This window comes from Symsagittifera roscoffensis, chromosome 1 (assembly GCF_963678635.1).
Source record: "Symsagittifera roscoffensis chromosome 1, txSymRosc1.1, whole genome shotgun sequence".
NCBI classification, from domain to species: Eukaryota; Metazoa; Xenacoelomorpha; order Acoela; family Convolutidae; genus Symsagittifera; species Symsagittifera roscoffensis.
In genome coordinates, this window is record NC_087062.1 from 53,980,437 (window position 1) to 53,998,405 (window position 17,969).

General features: G+C 35.1%; 1 protein-coding gene and 1 long non-coding RNA gene across 3 annotated transcripts; both read left to right on the forward strand.

Annotated features, from left to right (window-relative positions):
• The first annotated feature begins 5,073 nt into the window (after positions 1-5,073).
• LOC134856805 (uncharacterized) lies at positions 5,074-8,065 on the forward strand. Of its 2 annotated transcripts, none has more exons than XM_063873085.1 (4): positions 5,074-5,852; positions 6,159-6,752; positions 6,916-7,257; positions 7,726-8,065. In XM_063873085.1, exons 1-4 carry the CDS (start codon positions 5,169-5,171, stop codon positions 7,909-7,911), a joined length of 1,806 nt encoding a protein of 601 aa, XP_063729155.1. In that variant the 5' UTR covers positions 5,074-5,168; the 3' UTR covers positions 7,912-8,065. The 2 variants fall into 2 exon arrangements, with proteins under 2 accessions (XP_063729155.1, XP_063729156.1); XM_063873086.1 differs by having other exon boundaries at positions 6,195-6,752.
• A 3,232-nt stretch (positions 8,066-11,297) lies between these two features.
• LOC134856807 (uncharacterized) lies at positions 11,298-14,482 on the forward strand. Its single transcript, XR_010164847.1, has 3 exons — positions 11,298-11,416; positions 11,988-12,093; positions 14,160-14,482. It is a non-coding gene; the product is annotated as an uncharacterized LOC134856807 (long non-coding RNA).
• Positions 14,483-17,969: the final 3,487 nt, after the last annotated feature.

The window sequence follows — 17,969 nt, forward strand, 5'->3', positions numbered from 1 at the left end:
GTATATGACATTCGGAATTACCATTCCTAGTTCCTCCATCTCTTTTCTATATTTCGTCATATTTTTGATGTATTGGTCCTAAGAAATATTTTTTCGTTTTTCACAGGCTCTCCAGTTTTGATAGCTTTAAGAACAGATTCACCCAATACAGGTATGAGGTTGTCTACCCCTTCACTATCATATGACAAATCTTTTGGCATCGCTACGATTATTTCATTTGGTTCTGGGTTGTGAATATGTTCATTATGATAGGTGTTGCTTGAATTTCTATATCTATCTGCACGCAGCCTCTCCGCCACTCTATATTCCTCTTCCACCGAATGTGATCAGCTAAGGAATTGTTTTTCAACAGTGGGACTTGCATGTCCTTCCCTTTGTTTACTCGTTTGCTCTTTGTACACTGATTGGTGAGGCATATTGCGTTTGCGATTCTTTCAATGTTTCGTTCAGTTGGGCTGAATTTCGCAGCTGGGTTGTCATTTTTTTCCATCTGTATTCTCAAAATTTCAATTTGTGTTTTTTGATTCTGGCTCCCTGATTCATTTACTACTGCCTGTTCAGTGTCTCCCACTGTTTCATATCTGGTTGAGCGACTTGTAGATACACTAGAGAACACAGGCTTTGATCTCTTGTTGTTTTGGTTTTCGATCCCCCTGCCGTCATCGCATAAGGCCTCCCGTCAAATAATGATTTTGTTTGTTAATATCTTCCAGTCCGTCGAGTGTATTCTGTTGTCTAGGGTTTGGTCTTTTGGGTTTATTCTTCTTTGAAGGCATGCTTCTGTCCAATCAGTTTTTTTTTCACTGCTTGGTAAATAACTACCTCCTGCTACTATGATAGGCCAATTAACTTAACTTAACAGGAACTAATTTAAAACTCTCTGAACTCTTTGATAAAAAACAACTTCTCAGCAACGTATTAATTCAAGCTATGATTCTCTCAACTCTTTTTCTAGACTTGCGAAAGTAATTCTTTCTTTTTTAGAGGTCAAGGTCAAATATACAAATAACATTCCTCACACAGCAATGCTAGTCAGTAAGTCGTAAGGAGACTTAAAAAATAATAAAAAAACTCGAGGAAAAAATTAAAATAATTACAAAAAAAAGTCGAAAAACACAACCACCGTTATTCAAAACGCTTTTAGAGTTGAATGAGCAGCCCGTAAGCCGACAAAAGTGGTAAAACGACCTTTGAGCTTAATACAAAAAAAAATGGCGCCAAAATTTTTTTCGAACAATTAAGTTTTGAAACTTTGAAGTCTTGCAACAAAAACTACCTTTATTTTTCAAAAAAAAATCAGTCTTTGTTTTTGCTTTTGAAGCGACACAACTTGTGGTAATTAAACCAATAAAACATAAACAGAAACTTCTTAAGAAGTTTAAACAAAAGAGCTCTGCAGAGCTTACTCTACAGGATTTGGAAACATATAAACAGTATTTATTCTGAAAAACAGATTTTCTATTAAGACATGCGCAAAATCACCGAATTTTTTTTTCTTAACTAATAGCGTGGCAAAAGGAATGGCGGCAAGCTAATTGATCCAGCTGAAATGTTAAAATAGTAAAAGAGTCAAAATGTGCCTTTTCACGAGAAGGTACAGCTGTCAAATTTCGAAAATTTTTGTGTCAAATTTTGTCAAGAAATAAATAGGACAACTCAAAATGTCTGTGTTAAATTTCAGTGTTATCTGCTTGATACTTTTACTATTTTTAATTTGACTATCTTTTAAGAAAATTATTTGTTCATCAGTGTGTGCTGCTTTCCAAAACGTACATGCCCTTGTGCCCTGGGGCTCCGTTGTAGCGATCCTGAATGAGAAAAGAATCAGTTTTATCCAAGAACCTTGATTAAAATTTGAATGAAACAAGCGGTTTTGATTTGAGTTACAACGTCAAGGAAAAATCTGAATTAAAATATAGCAAGAACTTTTTTAACTTATCAACTCAGACAATCAGACATCAACATAAAAATTGCGGTGCTCTAGGTTCAAATAACTCCTTATCTGTTTCTGCATGATGATGCATGATAAACTGAAAATGAGGACCACCATGTGTGTTCTATATATTTACAGAATCTATTTCAAAAAATTAGATTATTGATGATAAAATATGCATTATCACGTCAACGACCGTTCTTCTCCTAAATCCCAGGTGGCAGACTCATTGTGCTCAAACAATTTACAAAAAGAAAGGCTAATGCATGGGTCAAATATATGTGACAATAGACTTAAAAGATGACCTTCCCGTGGACGTATGATTTGAAATCTGCCAAAATTCATTTTTTTGTACAAAATTGAAGTTTTGTTGCCAAAGGCCCTGTAGGACACTTGAGAAAATTTGCCTGAAAAATCATGGTTCTGTCTTGGCATGCTCTCTCTCGTTTGTTTGACGCTTTTTTCTGATAGGGAGTCTCAATTAAGGGGGTGATGAGTGTGATTTATGAAAACTTCAACATCGAGTGCTTCTTTTTAGCTGATTTTAAATCAAACAAGACTGCTCGTATCAGGGCGAAGCCCTGAATGTTCCGACTGCCTTTTAAGGTTTATGGAGCAGCAGTAATAACATAAAAATTTAAATGAAATAAAATAAAATAAACTTTTTTTTTCAAATTTGAATTTTTTTATGAAAATCATCACCCCACACGCCATTTGAAGTACAAATAGATAGATTTCATTCCTTGTAACAAATCAATTATGGCAAATAAGCTTCGTTCAACCAATTTGGAACGATTTCTAAGACGGATTAACTCTCCGCTTACGCGTTAATAGCGCGAAATATATCGCACATTAATTGTCCCTAATTGGCCAAAATGGCAATCTTTAAACCACCTTAACTTTACGAAAAATGATCACAGGTGAAATATCTTTTCAAATTTGAGCTCAGAACAACAATACCTTTCGAATGATATTTAAAAATTCCGTCAAAAATGGCTAGTTAAAAAGTCGAAATTTGTCTGAAGAAAAAAAAAACCCACCCCGAGCACAAATATTCCGTTACTTTCGTATCGAAAGTCGGAACAATAAAATAAATTTTTTTTTTAATTTTAAATTTTTTTATGGAAACAATCCCCCCACGCCATATAATGTACAAAAAGGTAGATTTCATTCCTTGTAACAAATCAATTATGGCAAATAAGCTTCGTTCAACCAATTTGGAACGATTTATAAGACGGATTAAATCTCCTCTTATGCGTTAATAGCGCGAATTATATCGCGCGTTAATTGTCCCAAATTGGTCATAATGGCCAAAATGACAATCTTTAAACCCTCATAACTTTACGCAAAATGATTACAGGTGAAATATCTTTACAAATTTAAGCTCAGGACAACAATGGCTTTCTAATGATATTAAAAAATTCTGTCAAAAATGGCTAGTTAAAAAGTCGAAATTTGTCTGAAGAAAAAAAAACCCACCCCGAGCACAAATATTCCGTTACTTTCGTATCGAAAGTCGGAACAATAAGTTTGACATTCAATTTGATTGGTTACAGATTCAGCAAGATTTAACCAATTAATGTAGAGATCACAAACTGCTTTTTTTCCCAAGGAAAGCAATGTGATTTCTTAAAGCCTTTTTGAAACAGCTCGGGGACTTAGTTTCTGAAGTTGGTTCGTTTTCTCATATTCAAAAGAATATTGAGAGCAAATCAATGAAATATGTTTAACTTAATTTCGGTTTGCTTTTACCCAGTTAAATTCTTGATGGTGACGCCCAAAACGGAGTGCTTTTTCAGTAATGACTAGAACTCTTCCATGAACCAAATAGCGCAAAGCGCCAGAAAGTCACAAAAGCTAGCGCTCAAAATGACGAAATGGCAGGCAAAAGACATATATTTTGAGTTGTTCTCACACAATTTGCTAGAATGTTTCAGGAGACCAGTTAATTAAAATAGTTATTTTTCTTAGCTTTTAAAATGGGCACTTCTGACAGTTGGGGAATAAAGTTAATTCAATATTATAATACTGAAATAATTATTTCAGATGAAAAAATTTCGTAACAATTTAAGGAATTAGGGTGAGGCGCAGACTATGGAGCGAAATTGAGTATGAATTTCTACGACTATACAATAAGTATTGCTGCTTAAACAGGTGTCATGATACGATAATACAAACAGATGGTCCTTTGGGTTTTACAGAGTTTGATTTTGTGAGGCGACCACTCTACCCGACTTCTATCTCAATTAAACAACTGTACAACTGTTAGAACACACAATGTACGAAAAAATCTTCAAACTTACGAAAGTTTTTTCGCTCCAACTTATATTTTCTATCATTAAAATTCCATGTGTTGGTTGCCCAAAAGAAAAGAAGACGCGTCATCAAGTAAAGATCATCAAAGCGAAAAAAGGTGATAATATTGCCGTGAATTTTAATTACTACTGTTCCTTTAATGTTTAAGAGCTTCTGTAATGATAATATTTGGTGGAAACAAGGATCAAAGTTTCACTTTTTCAAGATTTTCAGACTTCAAATTTCTAAGCAATTATCTTGCTACTTCAGTATTTTTAAGATTCACAAAACAGCAGACTATCAAAAGACCCTGGCTCTCATTTGAGCGAGGTCTATAATTTTGCTTTTATTTCCTCATTTACATTAAATATCTTGTTTGTTGTGAGAAATTGGGAATTGCAAAAATAAAAATTTGCTGAAATTCTGGAATATCAATTTGGACCCGCAACGGGGCTATAAAAAGAAATCACGAGTTAAAGATATTAGCCCAACTCAAATAGGTGCGAAGTTGTGCGACTGACAGACAGAAAAAAAACAAATAATTTAACAACTGCAATCTCGAATTGAACTGTCCCTTGGTAGTTATTTCTGGTTCAAAGTAAATCGAAATTCCCTCCAATATTTCCATAATGTCCGAAATCAAATCAACTAAAGTTGTTAAAACTTAAAGGGTAATTTTCACAACTCTCAACAGATCAGTCAATTACGCTCCCAATTTGGACATCAGAATTACTTTTTACAATACCTAAAAGTGTTTTGAATAAAAATCAATTTAGAAATCAGTCTAAATTGGAATTGAGTTTCTGCTAAAAAATCTGCTCACCATTTTCTCAGTTTCCCAACTTCAAGTCAGTTGCTCCCCATTGCTAGAACATCAGTATAAAATTATCTATCTGAATAAATCTTGATCCGAAAATAAAATAAAATCGTTATTTAAAAAATGGAATTCAAAACTAATTCTCCGGTCAACCCAACAGACATTTCGATACCAATCATCGATGCCAGCAGCGAACTTAAAGAATTCATTGCAAAAAGTCCAGCCGAAATTGATGCAAGCATTTTGACCAATGATGATCAAGAATCAGAGGAACTTTCAGTTGTCGTCGACGACATGGAAACGGAGCCAGTCATATTTCCAAAAATATCAGACCAAGATATAAAAATGGACCCAGAACAGCCTTCAAGGAACAGATTCACACAAAATGACCTTTTTAGTGACAAATCAAAATCATTTAGCGAAGCAAATTCGCATAAAATCGCAAACTTAACCCCAAGTTGCGGTTTTGTAAATCAATCTGTATACAACAATCAAAACATTCTGGAACAATTCATCGGTAACTGGGCAGTCTTTCATCAAATGCTTCACAGCAAGCAGTCCGCGCCTCAAGTGCCGCCGAACAACATTCGAAGTGCAGAAGTTCTAGCCAGTCTGATTCAAGCAACAAATCTGGAAATGGAGCGAAGTAGACAAGTCGCTAAGATGCAGCAGATGAGTCCCCGGCTGAGTGGTGCTCTTCTACAGGCCAGTGCTTTAGGGGGAATAAATCCAGGAATGATGCAGCTCCAGCCTCAGAATATGCCTTTTCCGCAGAAGACAATGGCGTTTCCAACATTTAATCAGCAAGTGAGTAGGTTTCAATTTCTTTTCATTTTCTCATGAAGCTGTTTGTACGATAAATCTGTGGAACTGCTCGTTGTATTGCATTAATTGCTGTAACTTTACTAAAAAACCAGCTTTATAACTGGAGCTTCGCTCTTTTTATCACCCTCAAAATACTTATTTAAAGTAAAAGTAATTTTTTAAAGGGAAAACAGATTTTTTGACGCCACATGTATGGTTTCTGCGCCAAACATTTTGCGAAATTTTGCCTTGTTTCAAAAATTATTCTAAAAAAACTTAACTTTTTTAAAAGTTGAATTTGTATTTAAGGGGTTTCAATTCAACTCTGCGTTTATGCCGATGCAGACACCAGGACTACCAATGATGCACAAATTGGCCACGCACGGCAAGCTACTTCCACATGGATACCTGAACCCAGTCATCAATGCAGCGCCCTTTCAAACTACCCAACTGTTTAGCGCAACGTCTGGTCAAAAAGTATCCCCGAACAAACATTTAAACCAAGTGCGTGGGCTGAACTCAAAAATCATTAAAAGTACGGCTAAAGAACAACTATTTCCACAATCATTGACCAAATCAACAATCAGTAAACTGAACTCACGGACAGCTAATGCAAGCCTGGACCAGAAACAAAACGGAAGACTTGCGGCTAGTTGCAATAACTTCAAGACTCCTCTTAGGACTTCCAAAGGAAACTGTGGAGCTACTCGACTCTTGAAAGAGATGGACAATTCTATGATGTCAGGAGTTTCAGTGGTGCAGATGACCGAGAACTTGACTGCCAATCATCTGAGGAAGGCTAAGCTGATGTTCTTCTATCAAAGATACCCAAACTCGGCTATTCTGAGACAGTTTTTTGTGGACGTCAAGTTCAACAGGTCTAACAACGCACAACTTATCAAGGTCGGTAAATTGAAACACCGATATGGATAACTGCATCAAGAATTCTTAGGAAAATTTTCTATCGGAAAATTTTCAAATCTGATAATGAAAATGTGACACGAAAAAAATGTGGCTTAGACTTATATAAAAGCCATGTAAGTAAAAGTTCTACATGTTGTTTCAGTGGTTTAGTAATTTTCGAGAGTACTACTACATCCAAATTGAGAAGTTCGTCAGGGACACTTTGCAGAAGCACAAAAACAAGTTTTTGTCCAATGAAAATCGGACACATAGTTCTTACAGCTCAGCATCCGATTTGACCAACCAAAATAAAGAGTTCTCGGGGTTCAGTCCAAAACGAGCCAATCAGAATCGTCCTTTCGACATCGAGTCTTTGATTGGCGACCACGAAGTAACGAACTCGGAAGAGCAGTTTGAGGAGCTGCGACAGGCTTTGACGATTGACAAGAAGTCAGACTTGTTCAAAAACTTGAACACGCACTACAACAAGACGAGCAATTTTGAGGTCTGTAGAGTAATTGATACTAAAAAAAAACATTCAAAATTGCTGATGTAATAGCTTGAGGTGAGCTAGCAATATTAAGAAAAACCTATCTTCAGATAGTTGTTGCCTTATAACTTTAATATGAACGCGTCTGAATTCAATTAGATCTTACATTATTAGCTCTCTGAGGAGAAGTCAAAAGTCAGCAGAAAATATAGTACTTGAACTTGAACTGAATTCATTTAGATTTAGTTCAAGATCCTCGCGTTCTTATGATTTCAACGGAACGTCTGATACAGCTGGCTAGAATTACTTGCATTTTAAAAATCCTGAATTGAGTAAAAAACAGAAATTAAATAGTCTATTTGAACAGTTTTAACAGCTCGCAGTTTTTTGTTACGAAGTTCAAGACTGAAAATTTCTGAGTTTCCAGGCTCAATTTCAAAATGAAGGAAAAAATGAAAAAAGGTGGTTCTGAAATTGTTGCAGGTGCCGGATGAGTTTATGAATACAGTGAACGTGACCATCCAGCATTTTGCAGTGGCAGTGTCGAGCGGGAAGGACAGGAACTCCGGGTGGAAGAAACAGATCTACAAGGTCATCAGCAAATTAGACACCAACATTCCTCACTCATTCAGAACTGCGCTCGGGTCCCAATTGCCAGCCCAGAAATGAACACTATAAATTACGTTCACAAAAAACTTTTTCTTACATGATAATAGAACTTCAAAAACTCATTTTCGCTTTGAAATTTGTTGCATATTATACAAGTATAGACTTTTTCAACGCTGCCAATCAATAAAATACGATAAATGATGTATAATTTGTATATTAGGGCTTCAGATAACAGAATATTTTCTAATAAATTCTGATTAAATAGCTCTTAATGGTCCGGCATTTAATTTATAGCATTGTGAAAGAATGAAAACAAAGAGATAGCGAATCAGAAAGATGAATTTTGTCAAATGCGATTTAAAGGTTATAACTAAGAGAAACCGCCACAATGCGACTTCCAGAAAACGTGTATTACATAACATTTGAAAACATGTGACGCACACTACCCGGTTAGAGGTTTGCGATTTATGTTTCGACCGAGGAGGGTCGAACACATGTCAGAGTTCGACCGAAAATCCATAGTCGAGAAGGCCCTATAGTCGAACTCAAAGTCGAAACCTAGACAGCTTGCGGGTGAAGTAGGTCGAAACATACATCCTAATATATTAAGTATTATAGACCATATATCCACGAGCCTGGGTCGAGACGGTCGAAACATACATTCTGGGTATTGCTGCCTCACCCTCAAGCAACGAGCACGAATCATGATGGGCCTCGAACATACGAGCTTTGGATTGAGAGGTGGAGACGTAGCCACTTCACCACCACTCACCACGGAAAACAGAATTACTTGAGACTTTTAATCAGATAAAGTTTTGGGGCTCTTGATTTTTTTGAACCAAAATTCAAACTACATTTTTTTATCGTTACCAGATGATTTTAGAACACTCAATCCTGGGCGACACTTTTGTATGTTTTTTTGGGCTCTTCTACCGTTTCCACCAGTAACAATTTGTTCACCTAGTTCACATTTCAGTAAAAAAAAGCATCTCGGTTTCAGTATTCAAATAGGATATCTTTAACTACAGTCCCCGGGTACCTAGTAACGAATATCCCCCTTTAAAGAAAAAGATCAATTGTTAAGCATATGAGAATTTTAAACCTAGTAACGAATCTCCCCACCCCTTTGAGATTCTTCAAATACTAATTTTCATTATTCAAATACTTCTACTTTCCGAGTAGAACTTCGTATATAATACAATATCTGGCGGGGGAAAAACATTTTATCAAAAAAGTACACTCTGAGTCACTCGAAGTCTTTCACACTGTGTGGTCTGGTCTGAACAATTCCAGATTTAATTTCGATAAAAGCCCCCTGAACTGAATTGAAATGAAGAAATAAGAAAATTTGACAAAATTGACCAAACATAATTTCCCAGAGTTATACAAACTAGTATTAAAACGAAGTTTAATGGTATTGAGCCAACAAGTTAGCTTAGAAAAATTTCAGAAGCAATTAGTTATTGTTCCGACTTTCGATACGAAAGTAACGGAATATTTGTGCTCGGGGTGGGTTTTTTTTCTTCAGACAAATCTCGACTTTTTAACTAGCCATTTTTGACGGAATTTTTTTTATATCTTTCAAAAGATATTGTTGTCCTGAGCTTAAATTTGAAAAGATATTTCACCTGTGATCATTTTTCGTAAAGTTATGAGGGTTTAAAGATTGCCATTTTGGCCATTTTGACCAATTTGGGACAATTAACGCGCGATATAATTCGCGCTATTAACGCGTAAGCGGAGATTTAATCCATCTTATAAATCGTTCCAAATTGGTAGAAAGAAGCTTATTTGCCATAATTGATGTGTTACAAGGAACGAAAACTATCTTTTTGTATGGCCTGTGGGGGGATGATTTTCATAAAAAAATTTCAAATTTTAGAAAAAATTTTTTTCATGTTATTTTGTTTCATATAATGTTTTTATGTTATTACACCTGCTCCATAAACCTTCAAAAGCAGTCGGAACATTCAGGGCTTTGCCCTGATACGAGCAGTCTTGTTCTATTTAAGGTTTTTCTATTTAGTAGGAAGTAAATTGTAAGGTTATTTAGAGTCATTTATTGGTTTAAGTATTTTTTGTTTGATTATTGTTTCCAAAGGAACTTGCAGCCTTATTGTACGCATCATTTATTCCGAGATCCACTCATTCTAAAAAAAATCTTTCCAAGATTTTGAAGATTCTGAAAAAAAAATCTGAAATAGCGAAGAATCTTCAAAACAATTTCGGCTTTATCAAAAGTATTAAAACAACTAAATACCCTGAATAAACTATCAGAAATGTCTATGATGGCTCCTTTAGCTCATGGGGGAAATTGAAAAATAAATAAATCTTGAAATGATCCTTAGATTTTTCCAGATATTTCAAAGATTCTTCAAGATTATTATCTTGAAGAATCTTCGAAATATCCGAAAGAACTTTGAGGATCGTTTCAAGATTTATTCAATTTTCTATTTCACCCAATTTTTAACTTATTCATTTATTCATTTTTCAAAGATTAATTTAAAGTTTATCAATTTTTGGCTTTGTTGTTATCACAAGTAGCCTAAATTCAAAATTTTTCCAGCTTCGTTTTAAGACTGAAAGGGGCAAAAAAAATTTATATAAAATTTGAAGAAATCTGCAAATTAATTGTTCATCTTTTTTTTTGCAAATCTTGCAATCATTTGTGTTTTTACATAAATTTTCTTAAAGATTTAGCAAAGTGGGATATCTTAACAAAACTTTAAGCCTCGAATGTATTGCATCAGCGAAATTAGAGTAGTTTAAATTCTAGGGTTACGCCTATCTGTCCACAGGTTGGTGGCTTCAGACATTACTCATTGTTTGAGGGTGAGACCGTATTACTGAGACCTTAAAAATTGGATATAGTCCCCAAATCGAAGCAGAAAAGCAGTTAGTCATAAAGCTGAACAGCTCATGATGGTTTTTCCCTCGTAGATATATGGCCTTACAATGTATTCCTTTTTGCCCTCTTTATGAGTTTCTCTTTCTACGTAAGATATCGAAAAGATGTTTTTAAATGGAAACTCATAGATGATCATGAACTTAAAAAGTCCAATATCTTGCCTAAAATTTGTTCTCGCCTGGTAAGCTATGACGATTTTACCTCAAAAAGTAAATGGAATCGGGCAAAGTATTTAAATACATTAAACAATTTTGAAAAAAAAAAATCTGAAAAGAAACAGAAGTTTCACGACTCAAAAAGGCCAGCGAACGCTTGAAAAATTGGCAACAAAGCTAACGAAAACCAACATTAGCTACATCAAAGTTGACGCAGGTCACTCATCTGAGTATAGCAAATGAAACATTTGGTTCTTTTGATCTATTTTAATTAAAAAGAAACTGAACTAATTTCCAGATTTTGTGTTTGCCTTCTTCCCATTATTTTAGAAATATCAACAAGTTCTGAGAAAGGTGAATAAATATTCCAGATTGATAGAAGTGCGAAATGTTGCATCTAATGGCACTTAAATCAGTCATACCTCCCGAAACTTGAACGTTAAAAGGTTGGATAAGTTTTTTTTGGCTGCTCTTTCAATACTCGAAGACAATTTCTAGTCAGGTAAGCAGTTAAATCAGTATAACTGACCAACCTTTGTATCCATAAGATTTTGATCGTTTGTCACAATTATTTTGTAAAGTTTCGAGTGGGTACAGTTAAAATAAACAAGACTGCTCGTATCAGGGCGAAGCCCTGAAAGTTCCGACTGCCTTTTAACGTTTATAGAGCAGTAATAACATAAACAACTTTAAAAAAATCAAATAAAATAAAATGAAGAACTTTTTTTTCTAAAATTTGAAAATGTTTGTATGAAAATCATCCCACACACGCCATACAAAGTACAAAACATTAGATTTTTGGTTGACTGACCCTAATTTTGAGGCGTAAGCGCGCGCCGAAAAAACGCAATTTTTGGTCAACATTTTCCAAAAAGTGCCTAAAAACGCTTTTTTGGCCTGTTTCTTCAAAAACTTGCCTGCGGCGCAAACTATTAGGTCAAAGTGGGGTCTTTATAGTGCCCCCCCCCCCCCCTCCCCCCTTGGAGAAAACCCTAGATCCGCCCCTGCATAGAAGGTTGAACTATTGAAGAAGTTTGAAAATGCGGCTAACTTGTCATTACTTCACTTTTTAGGACAAAGAATAAATGGTTCGACTACAGCAGATTGCAGTAGTGCTGATGTTCGTCCCTTGGTTCACACTGGTACTCGTGAATAGTTGTGCCACCTACGATTTTGAAAGTAAAAATAAACAAACTTAATCATTTCAGTTTAGAAGAAAATTTTCCCCCATGACAATGCTAACACTTGGCTATCATCTGTCAACTTCGGAGTTCTAACATGTTTACGATTGCGATAAGCTAAACTTTTTCCTGTAAATAGCTTTGCTGTTCCGTGCATTGAAAATGGGACGGAACTTTGTATTCGGGTGTTTCAGTTTGTTTTAGTTTTTCCACGGAAAATCTGGTACCTCAAAAAATCATCGGAATGGATAGAATGACATATCATATAAAAACCTTCAGTCGTGACTCGAATCAATTTGAATCAAGAGACTTAGTCTAATTTCGAGCGAGTACCGTGATCGACTACTGCTCAATATTTAAGAAAATTTACTTTGTTTAAACTTTTAGGATGAAAAACTTGACTTAGAAAACTAGTTTTAGATATTTTTAGTGCTTTTTTATGAAAAAAAATTCTAAAAATTACTCCAAATTATTGTACTAAAAATTGGATAACACTTTTTCCAATTTTTTACTGTTTTTCATTTTATTAAAAGAAATTATTTCTATCATGCCTTTTTACTAAGTTTCTACGAGTTCGTATAGTTCTCGAATCACTTGCCTCACTAAAAATAACAATAGCTTGAAGAAAAGTAATTAAAAAAATACTTATCCATCAAGGTTTTCAATCATCAATCTTGTCTCTCTGAAACTCGTTTTCGTGTCAGCTTATCAGGTTGCTGACGTTACACCTTGCTTGCTAGTTGAGATAGAAAACTACTAAAAGCCACCATTTGCATTAATATCCCTTCCTACTACCTTCGTTGCTTTAGATAGGTCTCTGAAGACTTCTCACTATCCTTCTATAAGCCCTCTTCCAAGTTTTGGACATGTTTTTTAAAATGAACTTCATTCGTGACAATTAGCGAAAAACATAACATTTATGGTAGATCTAGTTTTTTTAGGCAATCTTTTCATTTTTGACAGTAGTCTTGATTACCTTTAATGTAAATTTTTTTAGTAATTTTTGTATCGCAAGTGAGATACAAAAAAAATCATCATTTATCAACTTCTGTGCTACCATTTCAATCTGGCATAATGGCAAAGTTTTCACTTAAAAATAGTCAAAGCATGTATTTGGCTCTCTGCCACGGCAAAGATAATGTCTTCGTACTTGACCTCTAGCTTCTGCTGTACCACTGTCTCACTGACTTCGGTAGAAAACGTGGCACCACGTTTAAGTTCTCTTTTGTTAATAAATTTTCGATTTATGATGCTAAATTCTTCTGCGAAAAACTGTTGCTTTTTGAATGTTTCTCGAGAACCATTTACGGCGTTCGACGGATTGTTACCCCAGGTTAGAATACAAATGACAAAACTTTCAAAGTACTTTTATAAGTGATTAATTTTTTATAAAATATTAATTTTTTTGTTTAAATGCTTTTTCGAGAAAAATTTTTGATCGAAAAAACCTATTTTGGCATGGCTTATTGGATGACCTCAAAGCGGCACATTGGGTTGGATCGAATTTTGTTTTGAAATAAAGATTTTTGAGTGAAAACTGCTCATATAAATATTCTAGTTGTTTAGTTAGTTTTGATAGTACCAGCGAAAGAAATATTTTTCAAGCTTTTTTTTGTCTGATACCCTGACGCTAGTGTAAATACAGGAACTAAAAAGACATTCCAACTCTTATTCTTAATCAGGATATTCAGCAGTTTTGATAATGTGTTCTTTAGGTGGGATTTTGAAAAAAAGCGGCGTTTTGGACACTTTTTGGAAAACTTTGACTTCCCTCTCAAAATTAGTTAAAATTGGCGCCTTAAGAAAAACTTAAGGGTCCATCAGCCAAAATTGGATAGCTCAAAATGGTACACAGGGGTCACCCTGTGGGTCGGCAGGAGATCGAATCCCTGAGGGGTAACGTCAAAGCCCAACTTTTCTTCAACTCGGCAATATTGAAAGATCGAGGATTTATCCCAAAAAATTCCATGTTGTTCAAATTGATTTTTTTTGTCATTCATTCGTAAAAGCCGACATTTGCAACACAACAAAGAAATTCACTGCGCTTCTACTGTTCTGTTTCAGGCTGCAGGACTGAGACTGGTGCTTATGGCGACTGCGCGGAGGGCCAAACTACTTGCACACCAGAATGCGAGTGCATTTCCGTGAAGAGAAAAAGTTCAGGCGTCTGGCGCAACTTCTGTGCTAAATGTGTGGAATAACTTCAAGAAAAAGAACGCTGAGAGGAAACAAAAAACCAAGAATGGTTCCAGCATGTGATATGAAGGGGCCAAATGAATATTTGACAACGGGTCGGAATTATCAAGTTGTTTTTGAGGTGAAGGAATTTTTAAAATGTTGATTCATTTCATTAATCAGCCAATAGCAACAGACTTTGATCAGTTGAAGCCGCTTCCAGCTTAACACCAAATAGTTTTTATAAACTTCATATCCATAACAACCAGTACATCACTATCTGAAGAAAAAATTTATCTAGAATTGAAATATTTTTATCTGTTCCCATTATTTTTTGTCCCGAATCGCTCAGCAGAACCGTCATAAAACACAAATTAAAAAAAAATCTCCGATGGATAAATATTTATGCCAGTCAAGTTTTTTCCTCCATGGATTGGTTTTCTCTCTGGAATTTTGATGATCGAAATAAGCTTTGACTATTATTTTTATAGTTCAACACAAATTTAATGCTAAATTTAAAGAATCTTTTCTTTTGTTTTTCTGCAAAATGTGAGATAGTCTTTGGACATGGTGATAATCTTGAACTACTCGCTATATTCGCTTGTTGCAGAATTCGCGACACAACAAATGTGCCGACAAAATTTACGTAACAGGTATTTGTACGCGGAATCCAGGGAAATTTTGTGAGTGGAATATACTTACAGTTTGTAACATGTTTAAAGATTTGTCTCTGGAATCCACGAACATACAGACACAAAATTGTGCGCCTATCCAGTGCACAGTTTGGCCTCGTAATGTTCAACTAGGAACTGATAACCATTTAAGAACCGCGAATTTTCAGATTATGGCGCGAAGTAAACTGAGCGCTGCTGTATCTTCAGGTTTTACAATACCCAAACATTTTTTGGATGAGTGCCTGGCGTAGCGTAAGTTAGTAATGGCTCTTTTCTTTTCCCCCATCAGATCTGATCTATTAAATTTACAAATTACCGCAGCCAAATCCGAGCCCCTCTTTCTCAAAATAGTGATTGTACCAAAACCGATTTTTCGGAATTTTTGCTCAAAAAATGGCCAGCAGCGCAAGAAATTTTCATGAAGAAAGCTGGGATTTACAGAGGATTTTTTTCGGTGAGTTTTTACCCAATCTTGACCCAGCTCAATTTCACTATAATTTTTTTTCAAATTCATACACAGCCTTATACAACTAAGTTCACTTTAAAGTTGGTTTGAATCCTGGTGGAACAAAAAAAGGAAACTCAAATTTATTGGACTCTACCGTCCGTTTGAAAACAGTTAAAGACAAAACCTGAATTTTAATTTCAACTCGAACAATCAACGAGAAAATACAGGAATACAATAAATGCGATGCAGGAGGAGGAACTTCATGAAATGTAGCACATGACTTCATGCAGGATACAATTAATAAAGAATAATTTGAAAATATAATTCTGCTGATTGGTAGATTCGATTAACCTGATGGAACAGGATTGCTAAGTTTTAAGTTGAAAATTCTATAGAAAATTTACTGCACTTTTAAAACATAGATTGCGGTGGATGCAACACCGAATTATAGTGACAGGCCCATCTGTTGGAAACAATTGTTGTGAAACTGCCCCGCTCCAAATGCGCAATTTGCATGTTTCCATTTATGGAGCCTCCTGAACCTTTATCCGGCAATCTCAATGTAACTACCGAGAGCTGCTTCGTTTCTTTACTTAATCTGTCCAAAACTTCTCATATTAAAGCATGAAAATAGAAATAAAAAGGATCCCATCTGATCGATTGAATTCGATTACATCGCCAAACTTATTTTGAACAATTCGTTCTATTTAGAATTGAAGTTATATCTGTTTAACAACCCCCCTCTATGGTACTAAATCAAGCATCACCACCCCAAGAAGAGCTTGTTTAATGGTTAATATGCAGGTTTTGGATGGGGCTAGAAAATTTGCCCAAGAACTTAACACCATACTATTTAACAGCTAACAATTTAATACTTCGTCGATTCACACCTTCACAATTTTATTCCCTGGAAATTTAACTCTTTGACAGTTTCACTTATATTTTTCAACTTAAAACCAAAATGTTAAAACTTATCACCAAAACATACTTTTTTTTATAACTTGTCGCCAAAATCTTATGCCTAAATACCAAAACAAATTCTTTCTTTATTTGTTCAGAGTAACTGCCGCAGTCGCGCCTACGTGTTGCGAGCTTGCCGACAGATGAAAATTAGAACCCATTGCTTGCCGAGATCTGCTCCCAAATACAGTTACTAATATTTTACTAAAAGTCTTATTGAGAACAAAAAGTTACAAAATGACGCGGAATCAATATAAACTGCATATGGCAAGCTATGAAAAAAAAAACTATCTGAGAAGCATGACTCAAGCGCTGTATAAATATCGATATTAAAATTTGAAAAAATCAGAAAAAGCTTCCTGAAAAAATTGATTATCGCGATAATCTTAAAGTAAATTGGTTCATGGACAAATTAACGAGATCTTTTTAGAAAAATGAAGATCCGAAAACTATCATGAATGCATAAAAAAATGTTTAAAATGTTTGAAATTACACCATATATACGATGGTCATCAAAAAAGAACCGAAAAATTTAAAAAAAAAAAAATCGATACTTTAGGCATAAAATTGGCCTCTTCTAAATGTTTCATATCTGACCGGAATCAAGCGCTGTACAGGAATCCACATATCTGCGAGGAATGAAAATATCTTAAATGATCTTGAATCATGAAAAAAGATGACCGACGAAATAATGCAGACGAATCACAAAGAAAAAATGCCACTACAGCTATTCCACAATTAACTTGAAGCAAGTGTAAAGAATATACTTGATCGAAATATAATGGCAATAAAATACATTTTTTCTTAATTATTTTTCCAACTTAATACCAAACGGTTTTCATATATTTACACGTACATATATACATATACATATATTCCAAACGGTCAAACATTTATTATGTCAATGGACTTTAATCACGCAATTTGATCAGTATTTGCACCTATTTGAAACTATTCTGTATTGCTTCTAACACATTAACGTAAATATTATTGATTTGCTGGTTGACCAAAAAAAAATAATTTCACTGATCGGTTATTCCGGTTACTAGTAACAACTCGTTCAAAATAGACGAAATACAACGAGACAAATTGAACGAGACAAAACCAACAAGACCAGACACGATCATTATGATCAATATTTCCTTAACTCTCCCCCCCCCCCCCCTCGATCCCTTAAACATAAACGATCTCTCTAATTCAATCAGAGGCTCAAAGCATAGATCGATGTAGCTACGACAACAACTACTAATACTTTGAAATAAATGTATAGAATCGCGTTTTTCCTAGGTCCTTGTCCCTAGAAGTCATCATATGGTAAAAGGAGCGGATCGCAGTCACAGCGATACGAATTCATGCAGAAGAAGGTAGTATTTACGATATTCTAATCCAATTTGCCCTAGATTATTTCGAAAAAAGTTTCTTGGTGCTGACATCTGCTGTCATTTATCACGAACGACCAAGACGACCGATTCTAAGACAATTCCAAGTAGATACTAGCCACAACAACGAGCTAATTTCAAATACTGTCGAGCGTCTTTACGGTAGAGCGAAATTGGCTCATGCTGAAATTGACTCAGAAATTGAGTTGGGGTCTTTTTTCAAATTGATCACCGACTT